General features: G+C 42.5%; 1 protein-coding gene across 1 annotated transcript in view; it reads right to left on the bottom strand.

Annotated features, from left to right (window-relative positions):
- The window catches only part of LOC134356604 (dynein axonemal heavy chain 5-like), a 197,532-nt gene that overhangs the window by 98,703 nt on the left and 84,000 nt on the right, over positions 1 to 14,829 (bottom strand). Inside the window, exons 36-41 of the mRNA XM_063067562.1 lie at positions 13,778 to 13,956; positions 13,509 to 13,696; positions 5,694 to 5,888; positions 3,271 to 3,405; positions 2,299 to 2,406; positions 1,589 to 1,742 (exon numbers count right to left, since the gene is read on the bottom strand). Of these exons, the coding sequence (XP_062923632.1) occupies positions 1,589 to 1,742; positions 2,299 to 2,406; positions 3,271 to 3,405; positions 5,694 to 5,888; positions 13,509 to 13,696; positions 13,778 to 13,956 (959 nt within the window). The remainder of the gene's footprint in view (positions 1 to 1,588; positions 1,743 to 2,298; positions 2,407 to 3,270; positions 3,406 to 5,693; positions 5,889 to 13,508; positions 13,697 to 13,777; positions 13,957 to 14,829) is intronic.

The raw sequence follows: 14,829 nt of genomic DNA, 5'->3' as shown, positions 1-14,829 counted from the left end.
GGCCGGTGGTCCGAGTCGCTGCCGTCGGAGGGGCCGGTGGTCCGAGTCGCTGCCGTCGGAGGGGCCGGTGGTCCGAGTGTCTGGGTACCAATGCTCTCGGAGATGTTATCAAAATTCTGAGATTTATGGATTGGACTGTAGTTCATATTGGCCAATTTCAGTTCTATGTTTTTTCATGTACTTGTCCATTCTTTCTTGTTGCGAATTGGCGGGCTGGGGGTTTGGGTGATCTGTTAGTTTTAGTACAATGGAGGGATTGGCATGTTTGGGTTTGCGAGTTTTTGTTTCTTTTTCTTTTCGTGCAGGGAGGGGTGAATGGATGTCTTTCTTTCAACTGCTTATATAGTTTTCTGTATTCTATGCCTATCTAGAGAAGACAAATTTCAGAGTTGTATTCTACATAACGTACATACTTTGAAAATAAAATGAACCTTTGAACCTCAACAAGGACGACATGCTTGACACCAAGCTCTTTTTTTGTTGCCTTCACATCTACTTCTTTGGTGGGGATTCCCTACCATCCCAAGTGATGACCCCTTTTCAACCTCATCAAGCCCACTTCCTCTTCTTAGCCTTCAGCTCACTCTGGATCTCATATGCCAATGAGACATCAACTCTCTTGACTCTCCTCACCAACCTCACTCCCTCTGAATATACCCCATGGTACCAATCCCAGCCTCGCCATCAAACCTGCAGACAATAACAGTGCTGTTATTGAGAAGTATCAAGCTATTGTCTCCCATACCATCTCCAACCTTATCACTTCTGGAGATCTCCCATCTACAACCTCCAACCTCATAGTTCCCATACTCCATACTTCCCATTTCTACCTCCCGCCCAAGATCCACAAACCTAACTGCACTGGTAGGCCCATTGTTTCTGCCTGCTCCTGCCCCACTGAACTCACATCCACATATTGTGACTCCGTTTTGTCCCTCTTGATTCAGTCCCTTCCCACATACATCTGTGACACTTCATACAAGTGATGTTCTCCACTATTTCAACAATTTTCATTTCCCTGGCCCCAACCATCTTATTTTCACCATGGATGTCCGATAACTATACACTGCTATCCTGCATCATGAAGACCTTAAGGTTCTCCACTTTCTGCATGACAGTAGACCCAACCAGTTTCCCTCCACCACCACTCTCTTCTGTCTGGCAGAACTGGTTCTCACCCTCATAAACTTCTCTTTAGGCTCTTCCCACTTTCTCCAGACTAAAGGTGTAGCCATGGACACCTGCATGGACCCCAGCAATACCTGCCTTTTCACTGGCAATTTTGAAGATTCCTTGTTCCAATCCTACACTGGGATCTCTCCCCAAATCTTTCTCAGCAACAGTGATGACTACATTGGTACTGATTCCTGCACCCATGCTGAGCTCATCAATGTTATCAACTTTCCCTCCAGCTTCCACCTATGCTTCAAATTCACTTGGTCCATCTCTGACACCTCTCTCCCTTTTCTTGATCTGTCTATCTCCATCTCCAAAGATAGTTTCTGTTGTTTACTCTTTCTGAGTTAATGTGCCACATTTTACTAATAACAATTTCTCAACTGATTATTGTTATTATATTAATTCCTACCTGTCATAGCCTTCATGAGAGTGTGAATGCAAGTTGTCTTTCCAGCACCACTTGGGCCCAATGTCATCATACCATGTCGAACACGCTGAGTTTCAAACAACTGAATAACCTTCAGTTCCCAGGGTACGTGTTTCACTAGACCGGCCTCCTCAATCTGAAAAGAGGGTTAATGGTATTTGCGTAATTTCTGGGCTCCAATTTCCTTCATAATATTCAACTTCACTACTTAAATTGTTTAAATTCTTCAAATATTCATTCCTCCTATTCCTCTATTCCTTAAATTTTGTCCTCTATTTTGAAATTATATTTATATCAGTTCCAGCATGTTCATTTAGTTTAAAAGAAATCTTTAAAAGATTGACTCATGTACATCAAAACATAGAGTGAAATGCGTCAAGTCAAATCAAATCGTCAAGGATTATGCAGGGCAGACCACAAATGTCAGCATGCCTCGGGTGCCAACATAGCATGCCCACAACTCACTAATGGAGCATAACAGAACCCTCAGAGGAAACACAAGTGCTCACAATGAGAATGTACAAACTGCTTTCAGCCAGTGGCGGGAATTGAACCCTGAATGGTGAGCGCTGTGCTGTAAAAGCGTTACACTAACCTCTACACTACCAGGCCACGCATGGTTTTTGTTTTGTGTACTGGGAATGTGTTTTGTGCCTTTGTGAACTATTTGAATTTAAATGAATCACCAATACCTGTTTGTCAATAGCTGCTTCAAACTGTGGGTATCTGGCCTTATCCAACTGATTGCCAGGAAACAAATCGTCTATCAGGCTAAGGAACAGTGGTTCATCCTCATCAACCTAGAACCAGAAGGCAGAAGTGAGAGATGTTTTAAAACACAAATCAAGTCCTTTGATATTCAGAAAATTTTTAGATCTGGTACTGCAGCTTTAGAACCTACAACCTACAGGCCATTTGTCACTTTGGCTTTTGATGGAAATAAAAGGAGAGTGTCATTGCTTTTGGACTTAGTGGTTTATAAACATTCTCTGTACATCCAAATGTTTGAACCTGTTCAGAGCATATTTGCACAAAAAGTTGTACTGAAATTAGATACATATTAAGTTTCTCACAGATTGTTTCCAGAATCCTTTGTATCAAAATGTTATGGTACACTCACCATTTATGTAGAATGCTTACTTGTTTTCATATACCTTCTCCCTTGACTATTTACTTCTGACCAACATTTACTGAAATAAATGTGAGTTCTTTTCTTCAGGTTTCAGACAGAGTGGTAACAGATGGAATTTATTCCAAACAAGTGTAAGGTAATGCACTTCGAGAGGACAAATTCTGTTTGGACATACAGAGTAACTAGCACGAATCTAGGAAGTATTGATGTGTAAAGACCTTGGGGTGTAAATCCCAAAAACTCCATTTTCTGCCCACACACAAGCCAAAAGTACAGTACCTTTGACAAGAGTCACAAACTGCGATGCAGTGTACTTCCTTTTTATCCTTAACTTTTTTTCTCAACAGACTGACGATTCCATCTCCCCCACTGTTGCTCCCATGGAAAGGCTCCATGGTATGCATATTAATTGCTCAAACATAAATAGTGCCTAATATCATTTCTAGGTCATAGTACATCTGCAATTTTATGAAATGAAAGGTAAAACCTTCCTTAAAGTATAATTAAACAAATAACAAGAAAACTGAACAACCAGCTTGGAGAGGTTCATGTCTCGAAGAACTCCCATGACTATGGTAGATTCAGTATCTTCAGGTTTGGCCCGCTTGACAGCTCCCAGAGTTCGTAAAACTGACAAGATATTGCGGAGTCCAAAATCATAATGGACCTGAAACCAACAGTAATGATAATGAGGTCGAGAAAGCTTGTAGTGAATTTTAATAAACTTAATCTGTGTCTGTGATTTTAGTTTTGGACATAATAAAATAAAATCAATGATGCCCTCGCCCACATCTCCTCCATTTCCCGCACTTTGGCCCTCACCCCATCCTCCCGCCACCACAACAGGGACAGAGTTCCCCTTGTTGTCACCTACCACCCCACCAACCTCCGGATCCAGCATATTATCCTCCGCAACTTCCGCCACCTTCAACAGGACCCCATCACTAAGCACATCTTTCCCTCTCCGCCCCTCTCTGCTTTCCACAGGGATTGTTCCCTCCACGACTCCTTGGTTCACACATCCCTCCCCATAGATCTCCCACCCGGCACTTATCCCTGTTAAGCGTAAGTGCTACACCTGTCCCTACACCTCCTCTCTTGCCACCATTCAGGGCCCCAGACAGTCCTTCCAGGTGAGGCAACACTTCACTTGTGAGTCTGTTGGGGTCATCTATTGCATCTGGTGCTCCCGGTGTGGCCTCCTCTACATCGGTGAGACCCAACGTAGATTAGGGGACTGCTTCGTCGAGCACCTCCGCTCCGTCCACCACAACAGACAGGATCTTCCAGTTGCCACCCACTTCAACTCTGCTTCACATTCCCATTCGGATATGTCCATACATGGCCTCCTCTACTGCCATGATGAGGCTAAACTCAGGTTGGAGGAGCAACACCTCATATACCGTCTAGGTAGTCTCCAGCCCCTTAGTATGAACATTGAATTCTCCAACTTCTGGTAAATCCCTCCCTATCCCAGTTTCACTCTGCCCCCTCCCCCAGCTGCCTACTACCTCCCTCATGGTTCCACCTCCTTCTACTACCCATTGTGCTTCCCCCTATTTCTTCTTCACCTTTCCTGCCTATCCCCTCCCTGCTTCCCTTCCCCCACCCCTTTATCTTTCCCCTTACTGGTTTTTCACCTGGAACCTACCAGTCTTCTCCTTCCCACCCTCCCCCCACCTTCTTTATGGGGCCTCTGCCCCTTCCCTCTTCAGTCCTGACAAAAGGTTCCGGCCCGAAATGTTGACTGATCATTTCCACAGATCTGGCCTGCTGAGTTCCTCCAGCATGTTGTGCATGTTGCATAAAATAAGGCTTTAAGTTCTGCTGAATTTTACTTTGATCAAAAGCAAAATTCTGCAGATGCTGGAGAACTGAAACAAAATTGTTCATCTCCCTAATCATACATCTCTTCTAAGCAGTTCAGATAAGATTGATGTGCCTTCATCACTTTCTCTTGATGAGCACTATCAACTTTCATGTCTTGTCCATATTACTTTGTCCTCTCAAATCTCTACACCCCACTGCTGGATAGCTGATGCATAGTTACTATTTCTTTCACCATTCTTGAACGGGTGTCATTTTGGTAACTTTCCAGTTCTGTGACACAATCCTCACATTCTCAATTTTTTCCTGACAACATAGAAGGAGGTTGTTCAGCCCAAAGGGTCTATACTGGTTTTCAGAATGTTCTCTACAATCCCACTGCCCTACTTGCTTCACTGTAATACATTCTTCTCCAGTGCCCTTCAGCTCCTCTCCAATCATCCTACTACACTTTTACAGCAGCCATTTAACTTATCAGTATGTCTCTGGATGTGCAAGGAAACCTGAGCACCCAGGGATAATCCAGGCAGTCACGGGAAGACTACAATTTCAAACACAGACAACATGCAGGATCAAGACTGAACCATGGACTATGCAGAAACAGCACTAACTGCTGTCTTTCTGTACCACACTTTTTCCAAAAAAGAGTCATAAACGTAATTTTCAAAACCACTGCTATTTTCTTTCCATCTTCCTTTGATAAGCCAAGCCTCTGTTCACTCCATCAGTACCACATATTTATTATTGGCTAATTACTCTAAACCATGAGATGCATTTGGTATCCCTGCCATTTCTGCATTCTTTGCCATTTTCAGTCCACCGGGTTTTGAATAATTTTTTGCACCTAAACCTAAATTCCTTTAAGATTCACCTTTTGCCAGCTTTAGTCCTTTGATTCTTTTTGATCCCCTCTATATATTCATTCTACTACTGAAATACTTTTGCATTTTAATGTTTGGAATGGACTTCCCTCTTCAAAATTACTTGTAAAGTCTCATATTAATTTATTAATTTCCTTGCCCTGTAAATTACCGCCAGCCAGCTACTCCTGCACCGCTTTATTCTCCACAGAGAAACGCGTGACATCTTGAAAAGTTCAGACAGACACACACACACACAAACCCCTACCTGTTTGGAAAGCTGCTCCTCACACAATTTGTAAAGCACAAAGAACTTGCAAGCAAGCGTGACATTGTCTACAAATCCACAGCTTGCCAGCTTGACACGGATAATGATCTGACGATCAGGCACCATCATTGCCACTGATCGAAAATTAATCTTGAGGTTTTCGGGAAGTTCCTGCCTCCCAGCATAACCTGGATTCTATTAAGTGAAAGAAATTTTTTTAAGTATCTGTTAAATTAGAAGTGATATTTCCAGATCACTAAGTATGTTGTATTCAATAGTCAAAAACAGATAACTTTAAGCATCAGTGTAACTTTCCTGTTTCAGTTCTGTTACCTGGAACCTACGCAGTAAGATGGTGGTGTACTTGGTCACAGTGGCCTCTCTGGGTTCATAAGATGGTGGAAAAGTGCATCATAAACATTGTTCTTGTGATCGCAAGACCCCGTTGCACACTGTTATTATGAAATACTGCAAGTCTGGTTCATTGGTTCATTGGCAAGACAGACAACAGAGACCAGGCCCTCATGCTGCAGTGTTGCTTGTTAACCATCCAGGGGAGGAGGCACTGGAATCAGTATGGGAGAGAGCAGAGGCATGGCAGCTCCACTGGAATCTGTGCTAGATTGGGGGCTGGCCCCTGCAGGCTGGCACTCCTGTTAGAGCTGCTATCCAGTGTTCACTTGGTAGACAACAAGCTGGCTTGCCTTTGTCTGTATTGACCCAGCGCAAAATGAGAAACTGCTGCAGACTTGCTCTTACAGAAGAGTGGCCCCAGGACAACATCCCATGCAGCATCAATCTTCAGGCCATGTCACTTGTGGGTTTGTGTTAATATTATTTTTATGACTGTATGTGATATTGTTACAAGATGTGCTATGTGTTATTGCATGTACTGCTTTTGCACCTTGGCCCTGGAGGAACATTGTTTCATTTAATTGTATACATGTACTTGGTTGAATGACAATTAAACATGAACCTGATCCAGCTTCGTCTCATTTAAAACAGCAATGGACTTGATCATTAAAGCCATGCACTTGTACACATGTATAGATGAAAACACACGAAGGCTAAAACTCAACCACAAAGAAAATATTTGAAAGTTGCAGAGTGTGGTGTATGTGTATTACCGTGGGGATCTTGTATATGATTATATGAATTTATTTCTTCTCGGTTGGTCAGGTCACTATTAGCGTCAAATGCCGTTAGTAAAACTGTACGTGCCGTGTTTCACTTCACTGTCTGAGTAAAGATGTGATCCCCCTAAGTTTCCAAGTTCATATTAGTTCATGTTATACTCCACAGAACAATTACAACAATCTACCAATACACTACATTGGCAACGATGATGGTATATCTTTTGACAGATATCAGCTGACAGCTACCTTGCTAAAGTAAAATTGACAAATCTGCATCCTAAGAAAGTGGCAAATCAGGGGTGTGAAATCCTCAATGCCAAAGCACAAACTAATTCCTTGAAGCTAAATGCCACTGTAATGATTTCCAAACACCAAACAGGAATGGAGTGCTCAGAACAAAGCTTTGAAGGAAAATCAGTAAAAAAGCAGAGCACAGGAACAGAACAATGTAGTGTTAAATTGAAATAGATGTGAATTCCAATTGTGACAGGGGCCAAAGAGTTCATTCTGTGCAGTCTTCTTCAAAAAGGCCCAAACAGTTAAGTGTCTCTCCCAAGATGTCAGTAAAGATGAACTTGATGATAATCCTGAGAGTGTGTCGTATTAAAACAGTGGGCATACCAGTGTTAGGTTCAGACACATGCAAATTGATATCAGAAGATTCCAGAGATTAAGAAATCTGATATATGTCTTAAAGTTGTAAATGTGCACATAAATTGATAAATGTAACTAGACCTAAAAGTTTATGACTGATGTATGTTAACTAACTAGAGAATGTGTTGTTAAGTTTAAAGTGGATATATTCACCTTGCTGAATTAGACTGTTTAATTCTTATTTCCTTGTAGTCTGTATTTTACCTTTATACATGTAGATTCAGTGTGCTTTCTAGTCATTGCAGTTGCTTTTGTAACAACTAGGTTGAAGTTGTGGGTATCATATTACTTGAATCAGGCTATCTTATTGGTTGATTCAAGCAACAAAATTTGAATGATATTTACTGCTGTAAACAAATTGGTATAAGAAGTTCAGACCCCATTGCCGCTTCCTCTTTTCTATTTTGTCTTTTGGCCTTTCTGCCTTCGCTTTATCTTGTAACTAGGCTCTGCTTTCCTAATCCCTTTGTTCTCTTAGCACTTAATAAAAGATCATAAGCAACACGTTTCATAAGGATCAGGATCAGGTTTAATATCACCGGCATATGTCATAAAATTTGTTAACTTTGCGGCAGCAGTACAATGATAATAATATATATAAACTGTAAATTAGACATAGTATATATGTATATTAAACAATTAAGTAGTGCAAAAACAGAAATAAAAAGTAGTCAGGTTGTGTTCATGGGTTCAATGTCCATTCAGAAATCGGATGGCAGAAGGGAAGAAGTTGGGTGTGTGCCTTCAGGATTCTGTACCTCCTTCTTGATGGTAACAATGAAAGGAGGGTAGGTTCTGGGTGGTGGGGGTCCTTAATGATGGACGTCACCTTCCTAAGGCACCGTTCCTTGAAAATGTGTTGGATACTACAGAGGCTAGTGCCCATGATGGTGCTGACTAATTTAACAAATCTCTGCAGTTTACTGTACTCTGATCCTGTGCAGTAGCCCCTCACCCCCACACATCAGATGATGATGCAGCCAGTCAGAATGCTCTCTACAGTACATCTGCAGAAATTTTCAAGTGTTTTAGGTGACATACCAAATCTCCTCAAACTCCTAAAGAAATTGCCTTGCTTTCTTTATAACTGCATCAGTATGTTGGGACCAGCTTAGGACCTCACAGATATGAACACCCAGGAACTTTAAATTGCTCACCCTCTCCATTTCTGATCTCTCTATGAGGATTGGCATGTGTTCCCTCATCTTACCCTTCCTGAAATACACAATCAGCTCTTTGGTCTTACTGACATCGAGTGTAAGGTTATTGCTGCAACACCACTCCTGGTATATCTCACTCTTGTACAAGCTCTCGTCACCATCTGAGATTTTGCCAACAATGGTTGTATCATCCGTAGGTTTATAGATGCCACTTGAGCTGTGCCTAGACATATAGTCATGGGTATAGAGATTGTAGAGCAGTGGGCTAAACACACATCCCTGAGGCGTGCCAGTGCTGATCGTCAGTGAGGTGGAGATGTTATTCCCAATCCGTATAGAATGTGGTCTTCCAGTAAGGAAGCTGAGGATCCTGTTGCTGAGGGAAGTACAGAGGCCCAGGTTCTGTAGTTTTTTGATCAGAACTGTAGAAATGGTGGTGGTAAACACAGAGCTATAGTCAATCCTGACATAGGTATTTGTGTTGTCTGGATGATCCAAGGCCAAGTGGAGAGCCAGTGAAATTGCATCCGCCGTAGGCACATTGTGGCAATAGGCAAACTGCAGTGGGTCCAGGTCCTTGCTGGAGCAGGAGCTGATTCTAGCCATGACCAACTTCTCAAAGTACTTCATCACCGTAGATGTGGGTGTTACTGGATGATAGTCATTAAGGCACTCACCCTGCTCTTTTTGTGCACTGCTATAATTAGATTAAATTAGATTATGAGAACACCCAGTCCTCTTTTATTGTCATTTAGAAATGCATACATGCATTAAGAAATGATACAATGTTCCTCCAGCGTGATATCACAGAAAACAGGACAAACCAAAGACCAACACTGACAGAACCACATAATTACAACATATAGTTCCAGCAGTGCAAAACAATACCATAACTTGATAAAGAACAGACCATGCGCACGGTAAAAAAGTCTCAAGTCCCAATCGACTCCCGAGTCCCCAATAGCAGGCGGCAAAAGGGGGAAACTCCCTACCATAAACCTCCAAGGCACCGACAACTGCCGATGCCTTGGAAGCAGCCGACCACAGCCAACACCAAGTCCGTCCATCAGAAGACTTCGAGCCTCCGACCAGTCCCTCTGATACAGCCTCCCGAGCGCCATCCTCCGCTGAGCGCCTCCGACCTAGCCCCGGCCGCCAAAACAAGCAAAGCAGAGGATTCAGGGCCTTCTGCTCTGGAGATTCCGGTTACCACACAGTAGCAGCAGAAGTGAAGTGGGCATTTCAGAAGTTTCTCCAGATGTTCCTCTGTACTTTCACATGTCTCCATCAAATCAGAATTGTGCACAGTACCCTACTTGACAGATTACATTCACCGGAGAGGCCGCACGCCCTGCATCGCGCCGCCATCTTCTCCTCCTCCTCTGCACTTTGTTGCCTTTTTGAAGCAGGTGGAACTTCTGACTGTTGCAGTGAGAGACTGAAAATGTCTTTGAACACTGCCGCCAGTTTCAGAGCCTTACCAGGTATTCCATCAGGGCCTGACACCTTGCAAGGGCTCATCCTCCTGAAAGACAGCCTGACATCAGCCTCCAAGACAGAGATCACAGAGTCACCAGTCCTGCAGGGATCCTTATAGCTGTGGTTTTATTCTCCCTTTCAAAGTAAGCATAAAAGGTGTTGAGTTCCTCAGGAAGTGAAGCATCACTGCCATTCATGATGTAGGGTTTCGCTTTGTAGGAAGTAATGAGTTGCAATCCCTGACAGAGTTGACAAGCATCTGATATCACCTCCAACCTCATTCAGAGTTGTTTCTTAGTTCTTGAAATAGCCCTCTGCAAGTCATACCTGGTTTTCTTATACAGACCTGGGTTGCCAGACTTAAATGCCATAGATCTAGCCCTCATCAGACTATGAACTTCCTGGTTCATCCATGACTTTTGATCTGGGTGTGTACAGTAAGTTCTCATCGGCTCACACTCATCCTCACAGGTTTTAATGAAGTCGGTATGGTGTATTCATTCAGACTCAAAGATGAATCCCTGGATGTAGTCCAGTCTATCAATTCAAAGCAGTCTTGTAAGTGCTCCTGCACCTCCCTTGTCCACACCTTCTTGGTCCTAACCACTGGTACTGCAGTCTTCAGTCTCTGCATATACTCAAGGAGAAGACATACAGACAGGTTATCAGATTTTTCGAAGTGTGGGCACTCTTAATGGTAGTGTAACAGTGGTCCAGTTCTAAAGTGATGTAGCGTCTGGTACTACAAGGGATTTGTAGGTAATAATTATTTAGAAGCTTTTTCATGCTGGCCTGGTTAAAATCTCCCAGAATAACAGGGAAGGCATCAGGATGTGCTGTTTCATGCTTGTTGATCACATTGCTCAGTTCGTCTAGAGCTTACTTGACATCGGCCTGAGGTGGATTGTACACCGCTACCAAAATGATCGCTGAAGTCTCTCGCAGCAGGTAAAATCGCTGGCACCTGTTCGCGAGGTGTTCCCAGTCTGGTGAACAGGACTGGGACACCACCGCCACGTTTGTACCCCATGAGGAATTGATCATGAAGAAACCCTCCCGCTCTTGACTTTAAAAGACTCAGCAGTCCTATCTTGGCGGTGTATTGTGCATCCGTCATTTTGAATGACTGCACCCAGAATGGAAGGGGTTAACCAAGATTCAGTGGAACAAGAGACACAGCCCTAAAGTCTCTCTGGTACAGCACACTAGCTCTGAGATGTTCCACTTTATTTACCAGAGACTGTATGTTTGCCAGCAATATGGTCAGTATTGGGGTTTGAAAACCTCGTTTCCTTAGACGCACCATTAGTGCAGCACAGCAACCTCATTCTTGACTTCTGAAAAATCTCGGATCAAAAACATCAGCATCCAATAGCAGGACTGCCATTCTTTCTTTTCTCTTTAACTGGGAAGTAATGTTGTGTGCATACAATAGTTTATTGCTAGAATATGCTAACCTATTAGGTGTAACTCTTACTTTGATGAGGTTATTATGTTGTATTACATGTCTAAGTCAGCAGCACTGTACTGTATGTACCAAGCTTCATTTTTAGTTTACAAGATTAATCATCACAATGGACATGTTCCCTTGATGCTCCATATTCAAGTTAATTTATATTACACTACACAGTACAATTAGAAGAACTCAAATACTGAGGAAATGCGATTAAGCTCCTTGGAAAATAGATTTGGTGCCAGATTTACACTCCACAGGTAGGTAAGCATAAATAACATACAGTACAATTATCTCTTCCACAGTATGGTAATCATCTAACCCTGCCAAATTGTTCTCTCTATCACAGCGTGATTTTATTTATCTATCTTTCTATTTATTTATTTATTGAGTCCTTTCAGCCCAACGAGCTGCGCCGCTCAGCAACCCATCTGTTTAACACTATCCTTCTCACAGGACAATTTACAATGACCAGTTAACCTACTAACTGGTATGCCTTTGGACGGTGGGAGGAAACCCAGGTAATCACCTAATCACTGCCCATAGCTTAAACATCTCTCCATTGGTGAGAAAATCCTACCCTTATTGTGGAATGAAAATCAGTTTGTATGCACACCAGACCCATGGTTTCCCATTAGTAGCACAAGAAGTAAATCAATTTGCAGCAAATATATAGATATTGTGATGAAAGAGGGTTACAAAAAGTACACATAGACTAAGATGTTAACTGTCCTGTGCTGGCACCAGTGGGATCAGCAGTTGATCTGCCACCTGTCTTCAGGAGAAAGAGAGATAAGGAAGACAATGAAGCAGCATTTGGAAATGTTAATGAAGAGACGAGAGAGTTTAACGGAAGGAGACACCGGTCTGAGAACTGTCAAGATCGGCTCCTTTTTGAACCCTGAACTGTTTGAAGTGTGATGGACAGGCGTTACCCCAGCAGGGGGATAAAAAGGGACAGGTTCGCTAAGGCAGGACACACACGACACCACGAGGTAACGAGACCCTGGAAGCGGTGCGCCTCCCACAAGTTGGTGGGAGTTATTGGAGGGCTGGTCGCGGGACCAAGCCATAGACGCACAGGGTGGAAAGGTACAATCGGCGGGAACCTGCTGTGTGTCCGCCCTTGCCTGGGTGCCAGGTTCACTGCAGAGGAACGATCATATCTGAAACGGAGGGGTCACAGTCGGTGACCTCAGAAGACATTACAAAGGGCTCGCCCGAAAGCTGACTGTGAGGAATTTCGAAGGTCTGTTTGGAATCCGATTTGAATATTCATTCGCTCCCTCTCTCTCTCTCTCATGGCGATTACTGCGAACTGAACTAAACTGAACTCTGTCACTTTGAAACTGGTCATTTACCCCTAGACGACGAGAGAGCTTGATTGATCCTATTATCCTAGTCCTGTGTACATGTGTGTTTATTCATTGCTAACCTGTTGCATTTATATCCTTACTATTAGAGTACTGTGTTGCTTATTTCTTTAATAAAACTTTCTTAGTTCCAGTAATCCAGGTCCAACTGAGTGATCCATTTCTGCTGGTTTGGCAACCCAGTTACGGGGTATGTAACAATACGGACACTGATAAATTCGGCCTGCCTTGTGTACATTTTAATGTTTAAAAAACTTTTCAAATTAAGCTATACAATCAACTTTATTTTCATTACAATCCCACCAATGATTCTTTCTGCTTATTCCTTAAAGTTCCACTGAACAATACTGAGTTTGAAGAAAATTTCTATTTCTAAATGTAATCACACCATTGGTAGACATTTATCTCAGAGGATGGTCTGTATGATGAACCTCAACATTGTATGTACAAAATGAAATCCCATTTTTTAAATTCAAATCTGGACTATTCCCTCTTTATCAAATACTTTTTTTTTCTCCAAAGCATAAAGCTGATAACTTCACAAAGGTATGGATTCTTACCATTGTAAGAAAGATGCCAAACTCGGGGTTCATTTCAAATATGTCATTGTCTGTGAATACAAAGCTTTTTCTGTGCTCCTTCTTGCAAGTCAGTACAATGGCTATTTGCTGAGCAGCCACTGAAAGTACAGGTAGGTCTATCCGATTAAATTCATCAAAGCATCCCCAAGACCCTGACAGGGAGAGTCCTAACACAAGTAAAAAAAAGTTTTGATTAGCTCAGTGCAACACTTGATTGCACCAATCTGGCATTTTCCTCTATCTAGTACCTTTGAAGATTCGACCAAGGCCTCGGAAGTCCATCTGGTCTGAACAGTTGAACACCACCACGTACTTGCCTAGGCATTTACCCATGTCTTTGACAGTTTCAGTCTTCCCTGTGCCAGCTGGGCCTGTGGGAGCACCACCCATATTCATTCCAATAGCCTGTGCTAAAGTGATGTAGCATCTAGAAAACATATTCACAGTGTGATTGAATTAAAAACTGGCTGTTTTCAAAGGAAAACATTTTAATGAGAAAACTATTAATTATTTACTGGCAGCAGAGAAAAAAGATAGAACATATCAAATGCAAGTATTTTGTTTCATGATTACAATAGCCACCTCAAATTCCTGGCAAGACAAACTGTATCCCTGCAATGGAGTATTAGACTGTTAGTGCGGTTAGATCATCTAATGGAAAATATATAACGAATACTACAAGTAGGAACAGTAATAAATCAAGAACAGGGCAGGCAATGGGTAATAATGCTCCAAAAGCAACATACGACAAAGTAGCTCACACAAGTGCCTGAACCTGCCTTAATCAGGAGAGGATGTACCATAGACTCAACAGATCATTATCTGGTACAAGGGAATAATCCTGTGTCTATACTTCACAAGAATAAGAAGTGATTAATTCAGACTTGCTGACAGGGATTAATAGAGAAGATACTGTTTTCTGTGACGGCAAAGGGATGGTCGATGTTTCTGGTCAAGGCTGTTAAAACACACCTGAGGGCGCTGGAAATCTGAAATGAGAACAGGAAATTCTAAGGAGACTCAGAGGTCAGACAGCATCCATGAGAGAGAAGCTCTCCACCTAGCTGCTGAGTATCTCAATCTGAAACGTCGATAGTCCATTTTTCTTCATAGATATTGCCTGACCTATTGAGTTCTTTCAGCGCTTTGTGTGTTGCTCCAGATTCTAGCACCTGGAGTCTCTTGCGTCTTCATAAAGTTGTAGCTGTCTGCTATGCATGGTGGTAAATTGGTAACAGGTGATGTAATTGCCCAAGTTTCCTCAGTGTTCTGCCATAAAGGCACGTTAGAGCTATAGGAA

This window comes from Mobula hypostoma, chromosome 14 (genome assembly GCF_963921235.1).
Source record: "Mobula hypostoma chromosome 14, sMobHyp1.1, whole genome shotgun sequence".
NCBI classification, from domain to species: Eukaryota; Metazoa; Chordata; class Chondrichthyes; order Myliobatiformes; family Myliobatidae; genus Mobula; species Mobula hypostoma.
This window is presented reverse-complemented; position numbering and strand designations above follow the sequence as displayed.